This window comes from Hylaeus volcanicus, chromosome 1, assembly GCF_026283585.1.
Source record: "Hylaeus volcanicus isolate JK05 chromosome 1, UHH_iyHylVolc1.0_haploid, whole genome shotgun sequence".
Taxonomy (NCBI): domain Eukaryota; kingdom Metazoa; phylum Arthropoda; class Insecta; order Hymenoptera; family Colletidae; genus Hylaeus; species Hylaeus volcanicus.
Window position 1 is genome coordinate 36,075,000 of NC_071976.1, and position 23,195 is coordinate 36,098,194.

General features: G+C 37.6%; 5 protein-coding genes across 7 annotated transcripts in view; 3 read left to right on the plus strand and 2 right to left on the minus strand.

The window, feature by feature from the left end:
• Positions 1-1,875: 1,875 nt before the first annotated feature.
• Positions 1,876-4,614, minus strand: LOC128879658 (protein disulfide-isomerase A3). The gene is made up of 5 exons (XM_054129016.1): positions 4,324-4,614; positions 3,772-4,003; positions 3,494-3,702; positions 3,304-3,420; positions 1,876-3,226 (listed from the first exon to the last, which is right to left on the minus strand). Exons 1-5 carry the CDS (start codon positions 4,467-4,469, stop codon positions 2,452-2,454), a joined length of 1,479 nt encoding a protein of 492 aa, XP_053984991.1. The 5' UTR covers positions 4,470-4,614; the 3' UTR covers positions 1,876-2,451.
• A 1,929-nt stretch (positions 4,615-6,543) lies between these two features.
• Positions 6,544-9,020, plus strand: LOC128879633 (5-aminolevulinate synthase, erythroid-specific, mitochondrial). The gene is made up of 3 exons (XM_054128961.1): positions 6,544-6,901; positions 7,161-8,446; positions 8,520-9,020. Exons 2-3 carry the CDS (start codon positions 7,175-7,177, stop codon positions 8,769-8,771), a joined length of 1,524 nt encoding a protein of 507 aa, XP_053984936.1. The 5' UTR covers positions 6,544-6,901; positions 7,161-7,174; the 3' UTR covers positions 8,772-9,020.
• Positions 9,021-9,149: 129 nt separating this feature from the next.
• Positions 9,150-11,955, plus strand: LOC128879671 (beta-1,4-N-acetylgalactosaminyltransferase bre-4-like). Its single transcript, XM_054129042.1, has 2 exons — positions 9,150-10,181; positions 10,251-11,955. Exons 1-2 carry the CDS (start codon positions 9,366-9,368, stop codon positions 10,443-10,445), a joined length of 1,011 nt encoding a protein of 336 aa, XP_053985017.1. The 5' UTR covers positions 9,150-9,365; the 3' UTR covers positions 10,446-11,955.
• A 583-nt stretch (positions 11,956-12,538) lies between these two features.
• Positions 12,539-18,674, minus strand: LOC128879595 (RNA-binding protein 5-like). 2 transcript variants are annotated; one of them, XM_054128910.1, is made up of 8 exons: positions 18,449-18,674; positions 17,171-17,770; positions 17,004-17,073; positions 15,933-16,006; positions 14,976-15,089; positions 14,168-14,903; positions 13,914-14,077; positions 12,539-13,816 (listed from the first exon to the last, which is right to left on the minus strand). In XM_054128910.1, the coding sequence occupies exons 2-8, from the start codon at positions 17,753-17,755 to the stop codon at positions 12,797-12,799; spliced, it is 2,763 nt and encodes a 920-aa protein (XP_053984885.1). In that variant the 5' UTR covers positions 17,756-17,770; positions 18,449-18,674; the 3' UTR covers positions 12,539-12,796. The 2 variants fall into 2 exon arrangements, with proteins under 2 accessions (XP_053984885.1, XP_053984878.1); XM_054128903.1 differs by having other exon boundaries at positions 14,156-14,903; positions 18,449-18,673.
• An 837-nt stretch (positions 18,675-19,511) lies between these two features.
• Positions 19,512-23,195, plus strand: part of LOC128882856 (ELAV-like protein 2) — a 62,386-nt gene continuing 58,702 nt past the window's right edge. The window contains exon 1 of one of the 2 annotated variants that reach the window (XM_054134703.1): positions 19,512-19,835. The gene's annotated coding sequence lies outside the window, so the exon portion shown is untranslated. Of the gene's footprint in view, positions 19,836-22,022; positions 22,649-23,195 lie in introns of those variants that run through there. The other variant, XM_054134688.1, reaches the window with a different exon arrangement.

A 23,195-nucleotide genomic window follows, 5' to 3' on the forward strand; every position in this document is an offset into this window, starting at 1 on the left:
CATCCTTTGTACCCAATCAAGCATACAAACGATGCCCTGATGTGCGTTTTATTAGGCGATACTTTTCAAATTTATCCGATACGATTAATGTAATCCCGGAATGTTTGTCGGGTTACTCTATTAATTTAGAGCGAACAAATTTCACAGAGCAAATGCTTTTCAAAATTATTCTGATCGAAAGTAATGTTTGTTTCTCAAAATGTCGATTAATTTACGAATTTCAAGTTACTCTGTAAAAATGATTATCTAGCCTGTTGAATCATCCTGTGCTTTCCTCCCTTATAATTTGTTTCTCGTTCAATTGTATACATACTATTCTAAACTCTTGAACTTACACGTCTTCTATTAAAACTAATCTCTAAGGTCTATAAGCTAGTTGTTTTTTGCAAGAATTATTGAATTAACGGCTGCAATGCAGTCTCCGCCATTGATTCAATGAATGACTGTGGAATTGTGTTCAACAAATTTTTTTTTACAATTACATAGCAGTACTACTGTTGAATTACGCTTTTAACCGAAACACTGCGAAGTCGCAGTCAAACTTTGCAGCAACCATCAATTTTATTTGCCATTGATTAACAAAAGTATTGAAAAACGAGAGCCATTGGTTAACACTTTGAAGCACGAAGTTCAGTGAGCATTTTTTATAATATTTGAATAAATAATACCCATTCGCATTTTGAAAACTAATTGTCAAAGTGTTAACCAACAAATGGTCGGCAAAAATACCCTAATATCTAGAACTAAAACTTCTACGTTTTATATCCGTTGCAGAGTTTGCAAGTATTCATTCGTAATAATTTCTGAAGGATATATTGTTAATTACGACTATATCGGTTAATCCTTTATGGACCATTTCTCTCTAATGCTGCTAAAAATTTGTACAAACGACTCTACTACAATTTTTATAAGGAACTGCTATGGGATTGCAAACGATATCGATGCACGAATTGCTTTTCTTAGATATTATTATCGCCTTGATTTTCGTAATAAAAGAGCCTGTGAGACTGAGTTTTCCATAATATGAATCTCTAACGAAAGCAAACAAAAAATGAACAAACTAATGACATTTTTTATAACAGAGATTAATTATTATTAATTGCACAAAGTTCTGAGATTTAAAGTTTTACGTACGTATGGCAAAGATCAAAGTGACGATAGCTCGTGTGAGTCATAGTATTCGTTAAATTCATACTTATGCACGAAATAAAGAAGGTAAGCGATAAACGAAATATTTGTATTGTTTCGAGCACACGTGCTGGTCCATATGGGATTATAGGCTGTATATAAACTCACTCTTCTTAAATAAGACGAGGCAAAAAATACGAACAGTTTTCCGAATTTTCTCACAATAATGTCGCGAGCAATATATGTAGTAAGTGTATTGTCATTTTGGTTTCATGCTATTATATATACACAGGCAAACAAGAGTGAAAAAAGGAAATGTCTTCTAAGTCTCCGCAGTCCCATAAAATTATTTAGTCTTGAGACGACGTTGTAATTAGTCGTGCAGCTAACTAATATAAGAAGTTACTTACGAAAGCGAAAACTAATTCGTACGTAGTATTCCTTCAGTGATACCGGAAGTGAAAATTATTTTTTATTATTACCAGGGAAACGAATTCAAGTGAGGTTTTCGAGTTCTAGCAAATCACTCTACAATTAATTAGCTTTTATATGTAAGAAGGTATTTACTCCACGATTGCTATAATAATAAATTGTATTTAACAATAAAACTGATCGATATTTGTAAATTGCTGTCGGGATGATTCACTGTGCGTAAAATTCAAACGGTATGTTTTTTCATATCATTGTTAATATCCTTGAATTCGAATGGAATTCGTGATCATACATAAACATATCAAGTATACTATCAATTTTTATTTACAAACTTTATTGAACAAAATTTTCTTCCGTTTCCAAATGTCCCCTAAAAATTGCATATTGGGAAGTTTCAAGAGTATAATTATTTTAACAAGGAGTATCGTTGGTTGCAATGCATAAAATTTTATATAAAACATTTTATTCTTTGTATAAACAAAAATTATTGTATTAACTTCAACCTAGCATAGTGAAATGCGGCAACTGGAATGGAGACTTATTTCTTAAATGTAGTTCAATGAATTGGAAAACATTGCCACGGTAATTCTAAATCAGTTCTGCATAGTTTTACGCAATACCATAATATTACCATAATACATGTAGACAATTCTATGCTAATTACATTTCACTTCGCATTCAAATAATTCGTAAAGTAAGTGCAGCCACGCGTTACCAAGGGTCTTTCTCTTTCATTCAAACCTGTCTCTGGAACTAGAAAAAATGATTAGACCTTACATTTAAAATGCCATTCTTGTCACACTTTCAAGTCCTCGAAAATTTCATTCCACGTTTTGCTGCTGAGACATAAAAATATTGTAAACGTATCACGCATATTTTTACGAGTGAAATTTACAATTCATCGCTCTTAGGCTTTACAGCTTTGCCTTTGCGATCGAATCCTTTAAGCTCATCGGTTGCATGCTTGGCAATGTATTTAATAAAATCATCGATATTTCGGCCACCTTCGTATTTAACAGGCTTATCCTTGGAATCTTTAGGTGCCCAGAAAAGTGTCGGGAATCCTCGAACTTCGTAAGGTGAGGGAACATCGTTAGCGGTGGCATCGAACTTGACGATCTCAACATCCTCGTTAGCAAGTTTTTCACCCAATTCATCGAAGACAGGTGCTAATTGTTTGCAGTGACCGCACCAAGGAGCATAAAATTCGATCAACGTATCTTTATCATTGTTTGTGACAACTTCGTCGAAGTTTCGAGCTACCGCGACTTTAACATTTCCGGTGTTATCTTCAGGAATTGGTTCCGACTTCATATATGGTTCCAAAGCGTCCGCTTCGAGGTCCTTTAAGAATGCTTCGAACGCATCAACTGTAAATTCGTCTTTCATGACGAATTTCTGGTTATTGGCGTTTCTTGCTAAAATAACAGGCTTATCGCCCTTGACAAAATCGATTCCGAAATCATTCAATTCGTGTTGGAAATCATCTTTCGAAGATATGGCGAAATTTAAGTTAGGGAAGTCCTTGGCAACTTTGATAATTCTGTTGCGCCAGTAATTCGTGCCCTTGGGGTTTTTCAAGTAATCCACAGCATAATAAGCAACAACCAATGGATTTTTAAATTCCGCTGCATTTTCTCGCGTGCGAACCCCAGCGATGCCAAAGCTAAACAATTAAATAATTTGATTATAATAAACGTTTATCATTTAAGTATCTACACAAAAGATTATATTGAAACTTACTAATTTTTGTTAATAAATTCTTGTACATCAGCAATGGAATTTTCACCTTCGAATTGAACAGTGTTGGGTTCAAATTTATTTTGCAACATTTTTGGTCGGTATAAAACAATAGTATTCCTAAAATGAAAGTATAATGAGAATTGTGTTAAATTTAGTTCATTTTATTTTGATAACAAAATCAATTGCTCACTTATATCCTTCTTTTTCCAAAAGTGCCTTTGCAGTTGTGTGAGCAAACCTGACTTTTTCTTTAAGTTTCTTAGTAACAGCATGGAAGGATGTAGCCAAAGGTGAATCATCCTTCTCAAAGAAGCCAACAATGCTTACTTCATCGGTGTTTAAGAATGCTTTCAGACAGTTCTCTCCAGTCAGTTCTTTAGATGCTGGACCAACTTGTGCCTGAGATATATGGAATATAGTTACACGTGATACTTATTTAATTTTATTTATTACGAAGATTTTGTATACCTTCATGTATTTAGCAATACCCGCAGCTTCTCTAGGTCCATTGTAATCGCTTACAACATCACTTCTGGAAAAGATTTTCAATGTCGGATAGCCACTGACGGAATATTTGTTACAGGTTTCCTTCCCACTTTCCGTGCAGTCTACCTTGGCGAGCGTGATCGGAGGATCACTGCCTAAAAGCAGCTCTGCAGCTTTAGCATATTCTGGTTTCAATCGCTTGCAATGACCACACCTGAAAAAGTGACATAAAATCGCGAATTACACGATATTCGTACAAATATTAATCAGGTAATCTAAGCGTGCGGCTTAATTACCACTTCTATAATGTTCTCTGAGAATTACGAAAGAATAGCGGTTAATAGTACTCCAACTTTTTCATCTAAAGCGAGGAGCACGTCGCTGGTTAACGTGTTACAAGCCGGCACATCACCGAAACCGGAACTTGGAAAATCATTCCGTTTTCCCCCTTTATCACGTCAATCATACTATTAACGAAACGAAACGTATTCACGACTTTAGAAATCTATAATCACCGTATAAAAAGCTTCTTACCATGGTGCGTAAAACATAACAAGCGTGTTCTCCTGCCGTTCTAATTCATGGCTGAAGGTTTCGTCGGTGAGTTCCAACACATCTTTTTCTTCGGCTAAGACGGTAACGAGTACCAGAAAAAGGAAGCTAAGATACTTTGGCACCATTGTGGAGCACGGTGCACGTTCCTAAATTGAATTCGAGCTACACTCTTTCCTCGAAAGACACTGTCCGTCTAAGACGTGGCTTTTGCAAGACGTTAACCAGCTCAGCAGTACACGTCGTGTACCACACCACACGATACCCCGCGAAGTGCTGTCGCCTTCTGATTGGCTGTTCCTTCTTTGATATGTGTATCTGTATTCTGTAAGCGTGAACCGTAAAGGGTGTCCTGTATATTTGTATACTACATACTATCTACCAATTGTACTCAGTCTTGTTTCATATGGTTTTATATATCAGGATGATTCAGTTTTAGAATACTTGTATGAATTTCATAAATGTACTGGCCAGCTATGTTACGATCATAGAAATCTTGTACCTATCGTGCGGAGACATTTAAAAGTGAATATTTTAGAAACACTATATATATTGATGAAAGATATCATTCCAGGATAAAGCGAACCACCAATGAGAAGTTGTATTTCATCGGTGTTTCAACTTGATGGGAGAAATAGAATAGAGTTTTTAGTGGTATTCCTGAAAAAAATTCATTTTGATACTTCAGTTGCTGCTCTGGCACTCTCGTGGCTCGTTCTGGTAACGAACAAACTACGAACATTTTCTTGATAAAATCACTGAACTATAGTTTCATCGTGGTGTGGACCTTTTTCGCAAATTTAAATATCGGGTGAATGTATTAAAAATAGGTCCAATTGTTGCCGCTAGATGACGATTGGTTTAGTGCATCAGTGGCGCCATCAGTGGGAAAACGTCCAAGTTTGTAGTGAAAATAATTCCCACTGTTCCTCCTAGATGGCGCTATTAAATAAAGGGTCGGTAATTATTGTTGCATTTACGTATGCAAAGCAGATAAATGTTTAAATGACTTATTGAAATAATACATAGTAGTGTTATAAAGCAAGAAATCGTATTAGTATGAATTTATGAAAAATAAAAAGTAATCGAACAAAGGTATTGGTGGCGGCATCTAGTAACAACAGTGGGAACTATTTTCACTACAAGCTTGGGCGTTTTGACACCGATGGCGCCACTGGTGTAATAAACCATTCGCCAACTAGCGACAAAAAAGGAAACTATTTTTACTACCAATTCGGACTGTAGGTTCAAAAATTAGTTCGTTCTTTTGACCCGAGATAGCGATACCAAAGTTGTATCCATGAAACGCTTATGAATGAACTCGAAAAGATTCGAATATAAAAATATTCAAGTGTTTCGCTAGACACTTAAAATTCATCGCACTATTAAGCGATAAAAAACGAATATAACGAACGATTCGAATGATATTCGATATGCCATCTGTCTAAGAGCCTTGTATTAAATTTAATCACTTGAGAACCTTTACGTGTATAATGTTCGTACTTTATTTTTATGGTCGCTTAAGTATTCCCTTGCATGTCCGGTATCGTCGTGCGTCAGTAATGATAGTCGTACAGGAAATGAATTAACAACGATGTCGATGGTCAAAGTGATTATTCGTTCGAATAGAAACGATCTTTACGTAAACAATTAGATAGAAACTTAGTTGAAACTTAGTAGTTGAGTGAATTATTTTATTTTTAAGGGCGCGTTTAGTATTTTAACTTGAATTGTACGTGACTATATTTAGAAGTATTTGTAAATCGAGTATTCAATAAACAATGACTATTGCAAGCGTACGTCGCAGTGAACATATAATCGATTAATATTATCGCGTAAGCAAGTCTCTTAACTGGCGTAGGCCCTCGAACTGTAGCCCCATACATTAATTCGGCCCTGGTTCTACTAACGGGAGACCTTGTTCACTGAATAGACATATTAATGATCAAAGCCAAGCAAACACGTTATGTAAACAAAATTCTATTTCTAGTGCCTGTAACTTAATAGAATTTCCGCCTGTAACCACTTCTACTAAAAAGAAAGTAGTCAATATGGAATCGATTCTTGGCGATTGATAAATTTTCTTTTTCCTTTATGAAACATCTGTACGTCCAAACGTCAAATATTTAAAGTTCGTTGAGCTCAGGCTATTTAGTCGTTTTGATAAACTAAAACTTTCAAAAACTAAAGTACAACTCTTGGAATTTTAATAAAAAAAATAAAGGAAGTGAGCCGCGTGCGGTGAACGGATATAAGGTCATACTCGGTTGTCCTTGGTTGTCCTGTTCTACCTCTCCTATCGCGACTTCTTTATGTTCATAAGCGGACTTACCAGAGCTGATACGTTCAGTCGTCGCTAAGCTGTCAAAGTGTGAGGTCGAGTTTTGGAGTATTTTATCTCTTCTCCGATTCAGTTGAGTTTAATTGGCTATCAGCCAAGCACCGCATTTACGTCATCCTGATATTCAACTGGATTTTAATAGTATCTCCTGCCTTTCAATTTATTCGCCCGAGTATCCATTACGCCAGCTCTTATTTTTTTTATTAATTGCTACCAAAGGTAAGAAACTTCCGGTTTAAATGTTGTATCATCAATATCATGATTTGCCATTTTACTTTCTCTTTTACACACCTGCTGCTTCGCTTTCTATATAGTTGACCTCGATTTCTCGTCTATATTAGGTCCGAAACGTGGTTGCAACTTTTTATTATTGCTTTAAAAATTATTTTGACATCATTTTTATCACTTTCAAACATTTCTGGCACGTTACTCTGGCAAGTATAATTCCGTTATTACATAAATTTTAAATCTGTTTTAGGCAATCAAAAAAGTATGCCGTGCCCATTCTTAAAACGCTTATCGGCGAATTACATTCGCAATTATGGCGCATCTGTCATAATGAATTATCGACAACTTTGCCCATATATGTCTCAATTCTCCAATACGGCGGAAGAGCCAACCGAGACTTTACAGACTCGGGAGGTCATAGGGAGCCAATGTCCATTTTTGGCTAAAGAACAGAACGCTGTAAAAGTGGCTAGCCCTGTGGTAGAAGAAGATGTTACTAACGTGGTAAATCCCCAATCAACTGAAGAACCAAATTTCGCATACGAAGAATTCTTTCATGAACAAATCATCAAGAAGAAAAAAGACCATTCATATAGAGTCTTTAAGAAAGTAAATCGGCTGGCTCAGGACTTTCCAACTGCAATGGAATATTCTTGGGGACCAAAGCCAATTACTGTTTGGTGCTCTAATGATTATTTAGGGATGTCGCGTCATCCTGCAGTAACGAATTCTGTTCGAGAAGCATTGGATAAATTTGGTGCAGGAGCTGGAGGAACAAGAAACATATCTGGCAACACGGTTGGTCATGAAATGTTAGAGAAGAGATTAGCCTCCTTACACCAAAAAGAGGCTGGCTTATTATTTACTTCTTGTTTTGTTGCCAATGACTCCACTCTGTATACGTTAGCAAAACTTTTACCAGATTGCCATATTTTTTCTGATGCTGGCAATCACGCATCTATGATTCAGGGTATAAGAAATAGCGGAGTACCGAAACATATCTTTAGGCACAACGATGTACAACATCTTGAAGAACTTCTTTCAAAAATAGATAAAAAGGTGCCAAAGATTGTGGCATTCGAAACGGTACATTCTATGACCGGCGATATATGTCCTTTGGAAGAGTTGTGCGACGTCGCCCGTAAATACGGTGCCTTGACATTCGTAGATGAAGTTCATGCTGTTGGTTTGTATGGCTATTCGGGTGCTGGTATCGGAGAGAGAGATTGGGTACTTCATAAAATGGATATTATTTCTGGTACTCTGGGCAAAGCATTTGGCAATATTGGTGGCTACATTGTTGGTTCTACAAAATTGATAGATATGATTAGAAGTTATGCCGCAGGCTTTATTTTTACAACTTCTCTACCACCGACGGTATTATACGGTGCCTTGACTGCTGTTGAAATTTTAGCCTCGGACGAAGGAAGATTGTTAAGAGCTACTCATCAGAAAAATGTATCTTACATGAAATCTATTTTAACCGCCGCGGGTCTTCCGGTAGAACCGTCACCATCGCACATTATTCCTATAAAAGTAAATTATTTCTTTAAACTATATTTCCTATGTATTTTCACTATTATTATAATTCGTTATAATTGTTTTCCAGATCGGAGATCCATTACTGTGCAATCAATTAGCTGATTCTTTGATTAAGGAGAAAGGTCACTATGTCCAAGCGATTAATTATCCAACAGTTCCAAAGGGAGAAGAAAAATTAAGGCTGGCTCCTACTCCAAAGCATACTAAATCGATGATGGATCAATTTCTGAAAGACACGTTGGATGCCTTTAATCGTCTGAACATACCAAAGTCAAAGAGCAAACCAGTCCAAGTTCCACGCACAATTTTAGTTCATTGACGAATATAATATAATAGAATATAAATATATAATATAGCATATAATAGGAGAGAAATCTATATCAGGATATAGATTCTATATGATGTAAATGTTCCCTATTTATATACACAAATTTTATTTTATTTTATTTTATTTATTTATATGCGTAAATTATGCCGTTGATCAAGCATTTAACTATTGAAATGATGAAAATTAATCAAAAGTATTTTAATCTGTAACGTTTTCAAATAAAATGTTATCAAACGATAATGCCATTCATTTATCCATCGAATCTGTAATTTATAAGAAAAAAATACTTTGACTTTTAGAGTCATATACCTTCACGATTAATAATTTAAAAAAATCATTTCAAATTGAAAACTTTCAGCTGAGATATGCGATGCGCAAGCGCGCGAGTGTACGCTGCTTTTTACACTGTCGTCTGCACTTCGGTGCTTCATAGTAATTATTTTACACAAGTACGCTTGTCTATTGTTAAATTGTGCTCTTACATGATAAAATGAAACAGTGTTGAGTCATCATTAGTGTCAACAAATGAGAGTCTTTCTTCGAAGGATATATAACTCGCTTATTTTATTGAGATGCTGATCGGGAATGAAAACGAAGGTTAGGATGAGAAGCATCGTTAATATTTTGAAAATGTTCGTTGCGTTTTTCTATGATTATGCGCGCGGATTATCATACACGATCACCACAATTCTGGTACTGGGTTACTGCTTACATCCAGCTAGATTCGCTTCGCATTATACTTTTATAAAAACACAAGACATCTACGATGAAATGGAAAGGTCTTATCCCGCTAAAGACAACTCTTGTATGATAACGATCAATCCTAGAAGATCAGCTCAGTTGCTGTATCCCGAAGAACATCCTCGAGAAGATCCAGTGGCAATGGCGCGTCGTTTAGGTATATTACCCGGAGGACAGTGGAAGCCTCTTAATTGTCATCCTCTCTTTAACGTAGCCATTATATTGCCATATCGAAATCGGCAAACACAACTTGCCATCTTCATGAATTACATTCACCCCTTTCTGCAAGCTCAGAATCTCGATTACAGAATATTTGTGATAGAGCAAAGTCCTATGCGCGAGTTCAATCGTGCTAAGCTTTTTAATGTCGGATATACGGAAGCAACCAAAGTAAACGATTTTCACTGTTTCATCTTTCAAGACATAGATCTTATACCTCAGAATCCTGACAATATTTATGCTTGTACAAAAATGCCTAGGCATATGAGTTCAAGTGTCAATACATTCCGTTATAATCTACCTTACACTGGCTTATTTGGAGGCGCAATTGCGCTAACTCGCAAACAATTTGAAAGAGTTAACGGATTTTCCAATGTTTTCTACGGATGGGGTGGGGAAGATGACGACTTTTATAGTCGTTTACAATCACGAGGTTTTCAGGTAAATTGATTGTTAAATAAGTACATTGTGTTATATTTAAAATCATGTAAATTTTACCTTGAATTTCAGATCAGTCGCTTTGGGCCTGACATTGCCCAATATTACATGTTAACACATAAGAAAGAACCTCCAAGCAGTGCAAGATTTGAAAATTTAGAAACTAGTGCTAGAAGATATGAGACTGATGGAATTAGCAATTTAGAGTACAGGGTTTTAAATCATCAATTAAGGCCACTATATTCTTGGATTTTAGCAGATGTTTAGTCTTTGTGTGGTTTTTCTGTTATTTTATTGTTATTTTATAAATAACCATGACTTTGAATGTTTAGTGCAATTTAGACTAACAATAAGAAAGCTCATATCTACAAACAATTGTCCAGTGTAATATTGAACAAAGATAAATTTTGTAAAAGTTTTCTGACAAAATGGTAATGGAAGAAATAATCTGTTGAATTTGTTATATCAACAGGTATTCCATGATATTTCCATGAAATAGTAGTAGTGCATGTTACTATTCTACGAGATTGCCATGATATTGAGACTTTTATTTATTAATAGTCAGTTTACCGAACTGTTCAAAGTAATTTATTTAAACACTAAATAACGTTGATGTCGTGAGGTTTGTACATGTACTTAGCAAACATGTTTCCTAAATTCCGTTCCTGTTTAAATTGATACAGTGCTTTACAAAAGTCAGTTTTTCAAGCAAGTGCAGGTTTAATAGTACAAAACTTCTTTATACATACAGAGACTCGTAGTTTGTTCCTCTAGTGATACGCCTAAAAATCAAAGTATTGATATAACCACGTCAATTTGTCCCTAATGTATTCTTAACTTAGTTCTTTAATACTCGGTGTGTTTGAGTATTGCGTTTATATGGACTGAAAAGAAAAAGAAAATAGCGTAAATATATCATTTCTTGTTTTTAAATGTAGCGTCAACGTAACATACGAGACGATAAATTATTTAATTAGAGTAAGTCCGCGTATTATTAAATGTAAAATGTAACCTAAGCAATCGATATATACATATATATGTTCGAATTTATATTACTGGTCGTGATTCAAAGTATGTACTTTTAGTTAAAACTGGATAAACATATACCGAAACATAAGCAAATTGTAAAGCTTGTACTTGTGTACGTCTAGAGAAAGATCTAATTACAGAGTAAATTTCGAGTCACCGAAAATATTTCACTATGCAAGTACAAGTGTCTCAATATAAATGAGAACATATGTATTAGGGGTTTGAACGAGCCATGTACAACGATAAAATTGTTGTAAATCGTGATATATAATTTTATTTTAAATACTTGGAACCACGTAACTATTATTTATGTATGTATGTGCATTTACATAGTACAGGTATAATTTGTAATAGAATTTGTGTTTGTATAATTTTAACTTTTACTTGAAAAAACGAGGAATCTTTTTCATAGTCATATTTAAATTAGAAAAAGACAACATATCACTTTATATAAGTATTTAAATTTTCTATCGATTGAAAAAGCGAAACTATAAGAGATTTGATTTCTTAGAAAGGAACACGAGTGTATTTCAAGCAATAATGCTGCGTGTATTTTTATTATCATCTTTTAACCTATCACTTATTACATGGGTTTGGATGTGTAATTAAAAAAATAACGGTAAAGTGTCAAAGTGATTGTAGAAATGTGTATGTATAACGAAGAATGTGATCTCAAAGTACGATGTAAATCGTAATAAAAAGTAAGATCGACGTGTATATGTATGAGTATAAATATAATTCTCTCTTTCTATATATATATATGTATGCGCGTGTGTCGTGAACTGACGTAATTACATCATACAGAAATGATGAAATTTAATGCAAATGATGACAGTATAATAAATATATGATGCACCAGTGATAAGTTTAGTTGCACTAGGTCCGTAATAATAAGTTGACATTCTCCAAGGAAGCATCGTAAAACTGGATCGAAACTGTGCAAATTAAAACACATAATGGTAATCCAGTTTCGAATCCTTTGTCTCCGAAATTAATTCATAATGCATCAATATATATATAATCTTCGAAATACGAAATTTACTGGTGTTGTGCACAAAATTGTTTAGACAAGAATTGCTTGATGCGGTAGTTTTTTTCGAACTATTTCGTAACTAATACTTGTACATAGTACATTCTTAAATAAGCACTGTAGGGTTTTAAATGAAAAGCCAATACAGTTATTATCAAACGTATAAGCACACTTCGTTTCTAGTGCCGTAACAGTAAGCAGAGCTGAAAACTATAGCGTGAACATAGTTTCAAATAAATACATTTTTTAAATAGTATCACGTAAAGGATGTATTAAAATCTAATGAAAAAAAAACAGCGAGTCCAAAAACTAACATTACAATTTATTATTTTCTAAGAATCTTAGAATAGAGAAGTAAAGTAATATCATGAAAACGTATAGGAAAGATATATATAAAAAAAAAATGTAATCTATTCCCAAGAATGGATGATCACCGTTCTTAATTATCAGTACACAACCAACCAGCATAGTATCCAGCATAGCTATCCAGTTTATGGAAAAATTGAGTACAAGTACTTGTGTGTATACATAAAATCTATGTACAACGATATTCGGCATATTATGAGTCTGAAAGTTCTTGATAACGCGCGTACATCATTTTCTTTACGCAATCTTTGTACGTATCCCCCGGTAACGCACTATACGACGATGATTTTGCACCTAAACCGGCGGTAGGAACTCTTCTTTCCGCCTCGATGATACTCGTCCTACCTTGATTAGATTTTCCAAGTCCCATTCCTTCACTCCACCCCATTTTTTGTAACAATTTATTGCCAACATTATCCGAACCAATACCAGCCCTTGTGGGTTCTTCGTAAGATACGGATATATCCTCTACTCTAGTCTTTAAGTATTTTTCTTTAAGTTTATTGGGTTGAGGGGGCTCTGGCTCGCCGTATTTTGCCCTCCTCTCTTTAGCACGATCCCGATATTTATTATTTCTTTGTTGCGGGTCGTTCGGATCCAACCCACGTACTTGATACCAGTTCTCCAAATTCTGTTTGTGAAGATCGGATAATTGTTGATGACGAAGCAACGCTTCTTTGCTAGGAAATTGTCGTTTACACAATAAACAAGCTAATTTAGACCAATCCGTGTGTTGTCTTTCTTCTTGTTGAACATCCTCTATTTCCTCTTCCGTGTCACTACCACCACCATAGGCAGCGACCAAACCATTGTTACCACTCTGATCTTCATCCTCGTGGTAAGAGGTCGCTAGGGATTTCTTCTCTAATATAGCGTAACCTGCGTCCGCTGCCCCGCTCCCGACTCCTTGATTACCATCACCACCAGCAAATTCGGAATTCCAATTGCTTTTCGCATTTTCTTTCTTCTGATTCAATGTCTTTGCCCAGCGTTCCATATCTTTTGCTATTTTCTTCGCTACTTTCACTTTATCTTGCTTGCTATCTTTCTTTTTACTTTCGTCCTCCCTCGATATTTCTTGAGCCGCACTGGTAACAGTCGAAGTTGTAGCTTGATTGGTGATTGTGTTTGTCGAGTCGGTGCTACTAGCGATGGCAGTTATTGTAGTTCCACTAGTCGTGGTTCCTGTTGCTTGCGTTACAGTTGTAGCGGTCTACATACGCACACAAAATAAATGCAAGGAATTAAAATACTGATCAACCTTATATATACATATAGATATGTATATAAAATTTATAAATTTTAATTACCTTCGCTGGTTGATATGAGAATGACTCAGCATCCCAATAAAGGAATTGTTGCGTGTGACTATTATAATAATATTGCGAATTGGGATCGTAATACAATCCTGTACTCGGATCGTAATAGTAGCCAGACGATTCGTCGTAGTGATAGGTACTAACGTCTGGTACAGCTGCAACATAACATCAATAAAGTGGAAAAACCTTTCAAGCCGAAATTAGAATAATTTATTCCATTAATATAAACTTACAGTATACTTTACCGTCACTGGCATGCGCAGGCACTCTTCCACTCGCTAACGAGGTACTAGTAGGTGCCGAAGGCATTGGTCTGTTCTTCATTTCATCAGCATCTCCTAATTTTCTAGATGCTTGTAACTGCTGTATAGCAGATTGTGCTACGGCAGCTGCCGCGTTCACTCTATCAGTCTGATTTAAAGATGGTAACGTAATCGCGGATCCTTGCATTATTTGATTTTGATAATATTGTGTATAATACTGAAGATAGTGAGCTTTCTGTGCAGGTGTCTTAGCGTATAAGTTGGCACTATACTCTGCCAATTGAGCAACATCATCTAAAGTGTATCTTTGCGGTTGACTGTCGTTTGCCTTCCACGTGTTGGTGTTATTTATTTGGTGGAGTTTGCAGTACGTGATCTCTACCTTCCTGCCATCTACCACCAGTCCTTGCTTGGTGAGGGCCGTGTGTAAATACATGGCATCCACTACGTTACCCATTTCTAGATAGCAAACACCTCTCGATGTGTTGGTAAGAGAATCGCGTCCGATACGAATACTACGTATCGGCATCGACGAAAGATTTTTCATCGCTTGTAAGACTGAATCTTCGGTTGTCAACACGTCCAATCCTCGAAGAAGAACGGTATTTGTAGGATGGGGGCTGATTTCGTCGCTGCCTTCTCCACCTTCTTCGCTTTCTGCTCTCGAGGCGGAACACTTAAAGCATGTTTCGCGTCTTTTGAAATTATGCGCGCCACACTGAAATAAAAAAGCAACATTGGAAATGGTTGGTTTGTTCGATAAGAAATACCGAAGATTAAATAGTCATACCTTAACACAGTGCCAATCTTGTGTGTTCTTTGCTGGTGGTTTATCTACATGGCAATCTTTCGGTATACTGTACTGCATCAAGGCACGGTATTGGTCCTGCAGCATCAGTACTCCCTGAAACAGAGAATTTCAGTGTTATCCCGTCCAACATCCTCCCAAAGCCTCTGTTTATCCCGTAAACTTCCTTCTTGGTTGACGAAATTATAGTTTTCTACTTCATAGCTTTCCGTCTCGAACGAACAGTAAAGAAAATGTCGTGGGCTTATATAATGTGGGCCATTCCACACGGCTTGCTGACCGGACTCTATGTACATGCGCGACAACTTTTTCTTTTCGTTTTTGGTTCGATCAATGAGTTGAATTCGTGGAAACAAGCAAACGCGCAATGATTGCTTGCATATAAAATTTATATGTGAACAAGAAAGTCGTGCACAAAATTTTCATTCATTTAAAATGCTCGATCAACGGGTAATTGCGTCGAGAACGAATTTAAATGGTAGAAGCGGACTTAAATGACGTAATTAAAAGTAAGCATTTCGTATCGAATGAATATAGCAAAATAGTGTGATTCGTAGAAATAAATTTATCATGCCGGATACTATGCACTGTACGCAAAAAGATAAGACGATTGGAATGACCCTCCTCCGATCTTCATTGTTAGTCCACAAACTTTTATGATAGATAGAGGATAGGTAAAAAGCACGCGGCGCGGCCTTTTATTGTAATAACTTTAATCCAATAGACGGAATTGCGAGCGAGTTAAGAAAAGTCTGCAAAGTATGTGGGGACTCCTAGATAAGTAATTAGGTACGGTAGATTGAAGTAGCCTTTTGATAGGTGCACAGCCATGGCCATGGGGAAGGCCAGGGGGCTGCGTTACCGTGCCTTGCCGCCACGGGGCGTCGATGGCACGCGTACAACGCATCGGTTGGGTATCTGGACTGAACTTCTTTCTACCTGTTTCATCTCCATCCACCGTGCGGCCTCCTGAGTCGCGTTAAACTCGACGAATGCAAAACCTCGCGAAGCACCTATACAGAGCAAATACACACATATCCAAAGTTAATCCACGTTTTGCCTGGGTGTCTCTACTCTGAGAGGGCAGGCAATCACAGCACCAACCATTGACAGACTGAGTTTCGAACGAAGTATTTCTTCGCTTCGTCGCTTGCTTTCTTTTCCATTTGCCTAAAGCTCAGCAGAACAAATTCTAAACGGATGGAAGACGACTTCTATCGTACTTTTCTTTTACACGCGAATTTTCATTTACTTTAATGCCAGACCTACCGAATTCTTTGTCTCCTTTTTTTTTCTCTTTTACTATCGTAAATAGATCGACGAAATAATAATACGAGTCTTATAAAAACAATTATCTCTTCTAAACTCTTTTATATGCTACTCCGGATTATAGTAAAACCAAGATGTTCGTCAAAGAAGACTGTGTATGTACAACTTACAATAGAGTATATATAAATTTATTGCAGAGATTCGAAACGTTATTTTAACGATAGAACACCGAGTAGAGTTGGTTGGCAGATATACATTTTAATTATTTTATACAAAGGATGTAAACTACTTAATAAATGTTTTACACCACCCTTGCTAGATGAATAATGATGATCTGATTTCCCTCAAAATATTCTTCTTGCATTTGTTATAGAACTTACCTTATTGCAAGAGTAGAAAATGAATTAATGATTTATATTCAATTGATAGTCATTATATTCATTATACTGCTTGAATAATTTTGGAGTATGCATGATTGGTACCGACATAAAACTAGGGTACATAAGACTAGATCTTAACCGAATAAGATAAAAAAATTGTTTGAAATCTTTTTGTTGTTCATGGTATTAAAAAAAATGTTTGAAAATTTCAAACAATTTTTCTCTCTCGATGATCATTACAAAATGCCGCAATAACTTAGACTACACGAAGTTAACGCAACCTGCCGAGGTGAAAAGCGGTTCGCTAGTTTGCACATTAGGTCGAGGGGAAGATTTAAGTTACGAAACGAAGGATAATTACCTGTGTCCTTTTTACGAATCAGCCTGATGTCCTTGGGCATGAGACCACAGTTGAGGATGTCTTGCCGTACCTGTGATACACACATCATAATGATAACAGAGATGCATGCGTGCAAACGCTGGCTCACAAGTGGCCAATTATATTGGACCACTAAGTTGACAACCTACGTCATTTTCTGTTATATGCTGAGCAAGCCCACGAATCATTATGGTGTTGTTCGGAGATTGAGATTTGTAGTGGATGCCTTCCATGGACGAACCATAAGTACGTCCATGGTCGTGCTCAAAGTCCATACTTTCTCGGCTATGATCGTCGTCGCGATCCCGATCTCTGTCCTCCCGCTTCCCTCTACGATCCCTATCCCTATCCCTATCTCTGTCTCTCCTAGAGCGATCTCTATCTCTGTCGCGATCACGATCCCGATCTCTGTCTCTTTCTACGGAATCTCTCTCCCTTTGTCTTGTGTAACGATCTTCTCTGTCTCTGTAGCTACGATCCCTGTCATCTCTGCTGCGATCCCTTCTGTCTCTCGAGCGATCTCTTTCGCGATCTCTCTCTCTTCCACGATGATTTCTGTATTCCGGACTACGATGATCCCTATCCCGATGATCATTGTCGCGATGTTCCGCGTAATCTGGCGATCTGCTGCTTCCATAATCGTTGCGATAGTCATAATCAGAATTATGTCCTCTTCGGTCGGGCCCGTAGCCCGGCTCCCAAGGGTCTATATTGTTACTGTACATGTTGTCCATACATTTAAATCACTTCTGAAAGAATAAAATTATTCTCATTACTCTCTTTATAATAAAGCACGCGATAAAAGAAATGGAACACAAGAAAATCAATTCATTATTTACTAGTTCGCAATAAAAAAGATTTGGACCAGACAATTAAATTATAAATGATAATCAATAAGCATTTGAAATTCGATTAAAGCGGCGAGAAAAGCACTTTATTTAATTAACACATGCCGCATTATATAGTCAGAAGTAATATGAAGTAATCCGAAGAATCATTTGTATACAATACAATAAATAAAACAATACAATAAAAATAGCAACAAATTGCCACTGATATCGTTAACTAATTAACTCCTTTGGATATCATTCACTACTTGCGTTTCACTTAAATTCTACAGTTTATTCGGAAGCGATGCGATAAAAAAAAAAAACCAGTTTTACCAAAAAAAAACCGAACACTCTTTGTGAATACTTCGAAACATCGTGACAGATTTTCGTCCAAAATTTTCAAACGTAATTCCGCAGTCGACATGCGTGATAGTAAAGACGTTAATTCTATTAAAACTGTACGCTCGAAAAGCAATCAAATGCCATCGAAATGTTAGGAAAATGAGGTACAAACGAAAGAACACAAAAGGATTAAACGAAAAACCATGATCCGCAAAGCGAACGACGCATCGTGTGGTGTTGATTGATAATCGTTACCTGATGTTATTGCGTCCTGTAGTCTTCTTCGCGATGCACCAGATTTATAAAAAATGATGTTCGTGTTGCGGTCGAATCCTTGCGTGCTGGATTTCCACTTACTTTTCTCTTTCTCTGTACAATCAGACGAGAAATATCGTGATGCGTACAATGGCGTGGTTACGCCTCTCGTTCCTTCCGTACAATATGGCGGCGTCTGTGGCGGATGGTGGACGGGCCCATTACGTGTCCGCGAACGAATAATGTCTATATAGAGATATTTTCGAGATGGCGCTGCGACGTCGTGGCTGCCATCTATACTAGATTCTACAATTTTTTATTGAATTTTCTCTTATTCTCACCTCGTTAAGATTACAATTGGAACTTTGTAAAAATACATCTTTTTATGCATGCACGAGCACATTTATTTTCATTAAGTATAAATTCTTTTCGCTTTTGAAACTACTTTCATAAAAATATGATCTAATGAAAAGTAACATAAAACTCCCTTATTAAGGAAGGTGAACATTAGTACGAGATTTGTCTACATTATTGAAACTTAACATTTATAAATGAAAGAAGTTTATTTTCCGAAATAACCGAGGAATTAGGATTAGATTCGCGATAGGGAATTTCGTATGAAAAAGAGCGCAAGATGGCAGCATTGTATCGAGTCAGTCTCCCGCGTCTTTCCTTAGAATTGAACTAGTTTGTAATAAATTATTGTACGTATTGAAAGAAATTCAAGTTTTCGTTTATCTTGTATCTCTGTTATTTATTCTTACAATGAACGTAGTCTCGATAAAACGAGTGCCAAAGTGTTGCCAGAAACGTAACTTTCATTTTCTGTTCTACCGCGTTTTCGATTTGGTCCCGTATTTGGAATTCAATGATTTCTTCTATTGCTCACTGTGACGTAATGTGATATATTTTGCAGAAATTTCCTTTTACGTGTGCGTGTCGCGCGATGTTTACTCTCGGAAAGAGTGATATTTTCGTTTATCGAACAGTTTTGAAAACAACGAATAACCGTTGGGAACACAATATCGACAACAATGTGTTACTATATACAAACACAGTCGTATTTCGAAACCTTTGATGTTCATTTTCGTTGAGTGGATGCAAGAAGATAGTAATATTTTAGACCTTTTTTTAACTCGAATATGAATTTCAAACGTTGCAATGAACAATCTTTATTCAGTGTATAGTGTAAATAGTTTTTTCACGTATAACCTCAAATCGTGCATTAAAACATTTTAAAGATAGCGTGTTAGTGCGGTATACCAAGCGTTTTAGTTACAAACAGTCGAAGACATAGCGAAAAAGTATTAAAATCATCGACTTGTCTCCCACACCAGAAACATCTTCATCTTTCGCTGCAAGGCTATGTATCGAGTACCTGTATACCGTAAGTAAATGCATTTAAAGTATCGCGTGTGCGTAGTACGATATATCTGACTAGTATATCACACGTGCAATTCAAGTAGAAAAAAATAGAAATAAAATTAGTTGTCCGTAAGCGTAACGAACAATAGTACGTCAGCCATTTATTACAGCTTTGATTACCGCAGGAGACAAGGTTAAGACAAAATCTTAAGACGTCTTTACGAAATTAATAAATTCTAAATGCATTGATTTGCCAATTGTATGAAATTCGTGATAAATAGGTTATTTCAATTAAACACTTTGTATTCGTGCGAAATTTCTGTAAAATTGTGGCGTTAGAATGAGATATTTGGTAAGAGGAACGTTTTATAAAAAAAATGAAATTTTTAGAAATGTTTTCGCTGTAAAACAAGTGTCTGCGGAAAGGATCGAGCCCGGGTAACCGGGGTCGGTCTCCGCCCACGTCGTGCATAATCGGATCGCGTGAATTCGTTAACATTCGGGTTCTCTCGGGCTGGTAGGTGGTTGTCGGTGGTCGTTTGCCTCCGAACAGGATGTCTGCTTGCGCACATCGATGCTGGATAAAGGAATACTTATTTCTTCGAGTTACTATTCGTTAATATTCAAGAATCACAGTACTGTGCACTTAACGCAAGTACGATATACTCGGACGTTCTTTATTTTATCGTCGATGATTTTCTACATTTTTTCGATGTTCGATCTGCCAAGAATTTTGAAACGATCTGCAAGTACCGAAAGGTTTGAGTTATCGATCGGTTTGGTTGTTTGACGTCGTATAGATGGCAGTCGTGTCCAAATAGAATTAGAGGGTTTCTAAATAGAATCCAGTAGACTGACAGGTTGCTTTATTTTTCCTAACAGTAAATGTATATTGTATATTTGTAAGAGCGATATGCGAATGGAAACTGGAAAATCAGAGATACGATAATGGTACTTCCGATATACATATTTAATTCGGAAGAAGGGCTTGTTTGCACGGGACCAGTTTTAACCCCAGCGAATAGTTTGTCGTAGCTCGTGCATGTTTACTCGGCTCCGTAGAGGTCGCTAGCTCTACCTGCGACATGTTTACGGGTGAAGTAGCGCGACATATGAGAGGGCAATAGGAAATACAGGGTGTCCCAAAAATGTTGTAACACCTTGAAAGAGGTGGTCGGGAGGTGATTTGAAACAACTTTTTCCTTAGCGAAAATGTTGTCCGAGGCTTCGTTAATGAGATATTAACAGAAAACCCCGACCAATCAGAGCGCGAGTATGCCGGTTGAGCGTAGGCTACGCGCTAGGCGGCCGCGCTCATACGCTACCGCAGCCGCTCCAACGGTATACGCGCGCTCTCATTGGTCAGCGTTTTTCGTTAATATTTCCTTAACGAAGCATCATACAACATTTTCGCTAAGGAAAAAGTTGTTTCAAATCACCTCCCGAACCACCCCTTTCAAGGTGTTACAACATTTTTGGGACACTCTGTATGGAAGGTTAGACGTTAGAGGTAGATGTAAGGTAGAGGGCGGTAGACGTGACGAGAAAACGAGCGAGAAAGCAAATGAAAGAGGAACGTTCGAAAGGTGTCCAAAGCAGAAGAAGAGAGCATGTCCTTACAAACTACTGGGGGTGTCAGAGAATAGAAGGATAAGAGAAATGCTTTACGGTTAAAGGTTTTAGTTAGATTAAGATGACGAACCACCTGCGTACAGGAGGAATATAACAGAATAACAAAGCAGAGAGAATGGGATGAGGCGTCGAAATAGGAGGTTGGAATAACAACGAAGACCAAAGAGAAAAAGAAAAGCAGTAGGGAGAAGGGCAAATAGTGGAAAGAGAAGGAAAAATCAAAGGAGAGTGCGAAGCAAACTGCGCGAAGGGTTCGCGATACATAGAGCGTAAGAGGAAGAGAGAAAGGAAAAACGGTTTATGCGCAAGCAGTACGACGCAGACAGCTCGTCTATATACTTGGTTCAACGACCACCGCCCTAGTCTCATCCAACCCCGAAGTACCAGGCGGCTCTGGGGGTGCGCGCTGTTAGCGGGGTGGGAGGAATGGCTCGAGGGGGATGAAAGGCAGCGGTGGATGCAGGGCGGCGAGTGGGGCTGCGGCGTAGGCGTGAAAGGGGTTGAAGGGCGGGAGGGAAAGAGCCGAGGCGGTGTCGAGCGGAACGGGCCACGGGCCAGTTCCGTCTCGAGTCCAGGAGTAGAAGAGCTACTGGCCGCTTGTCTGCTCCCTTCTTTCGCTATAGTTTCATTTCTTTCCGTTTTAGTTCATTCTTCAGTTCCGATTGATTGACATATTGTACACACACATATATACATACATACACACGCACACGTTCATGTACAACAACATATAAACGCCGCGCGGCACTTTACACATCGCGGTTCCTATACGCGCAACGTATACATCGACTCTGTTACGCGTCGAACACACACATATACACACGACAATTGCACACACATAGAGACAGACCGTAGAGGCGCGAGCGCGTACGCCGGACGTCTTCTGATATATATTTTATATCACGCGTAAACATACACCTAAACGTACGCGATAAATCCATCCGTCATTAGTTCTCGTTTTTGGTGAATATCGACGACAGACGCTGCTCGCCACGCTCGATACATTTGCGTACATCGGCACTCTCGCGTTCGTGCGTTGTGTTATCCGATGCACGGACACACCCGCGGCCGCACGGCGTATCTCTAGTTCCGTACACGGCCAGGTGTTTACCCGCGTAGTACCTGCGTTCTCTCTCCATCCGATGCACGTGCAACAACCTCGCGGATTGCTAGACTTTTAGGAAACGTAATTGTCGCATTCAGGTATGTGAAACAAATATGCATTGTATTATTCGCGGGACCGTCTCGCCGCGATCCACCGACCACGGGGGGTCGCGGCGATTCGGACGCATCACCCTCGAACGAGACATCGGTCTCTGGAACCGTTATGCCATGGAGAACACGATACTCTTTTTTTCTTTTGCTCCGTAAATTTCAATCATATTTAGTCGAGGTACTTTATAATCTCACGTTGTAATAAGAGTATTCGGGGTGCTTTTCGCGTAAGAAAAATCCTAATAGTAAACAAACACGAAGCTGAGCAAATCCCGTATCGTTGTCTTACAGTCAGTGTAATAAGTATTCGTACAGGAACCATTTATTTGAAATTGGTTGCTGTACGAATACTTATTACACTGACTGTATATATTTTTCTTGTCTCGTATATCCATGTACACCGCATAAACATGTTTGGTCTAGCAATAATTTCGCTCGACGAAGTGGAAAGGGTTGTGATAGTTCCAAAGCACGGAGGACGAGAAAGAAAGAAAGACGAGAGAAGAATTCTCGTTCGTGGGTTTCTCCGTCGTAT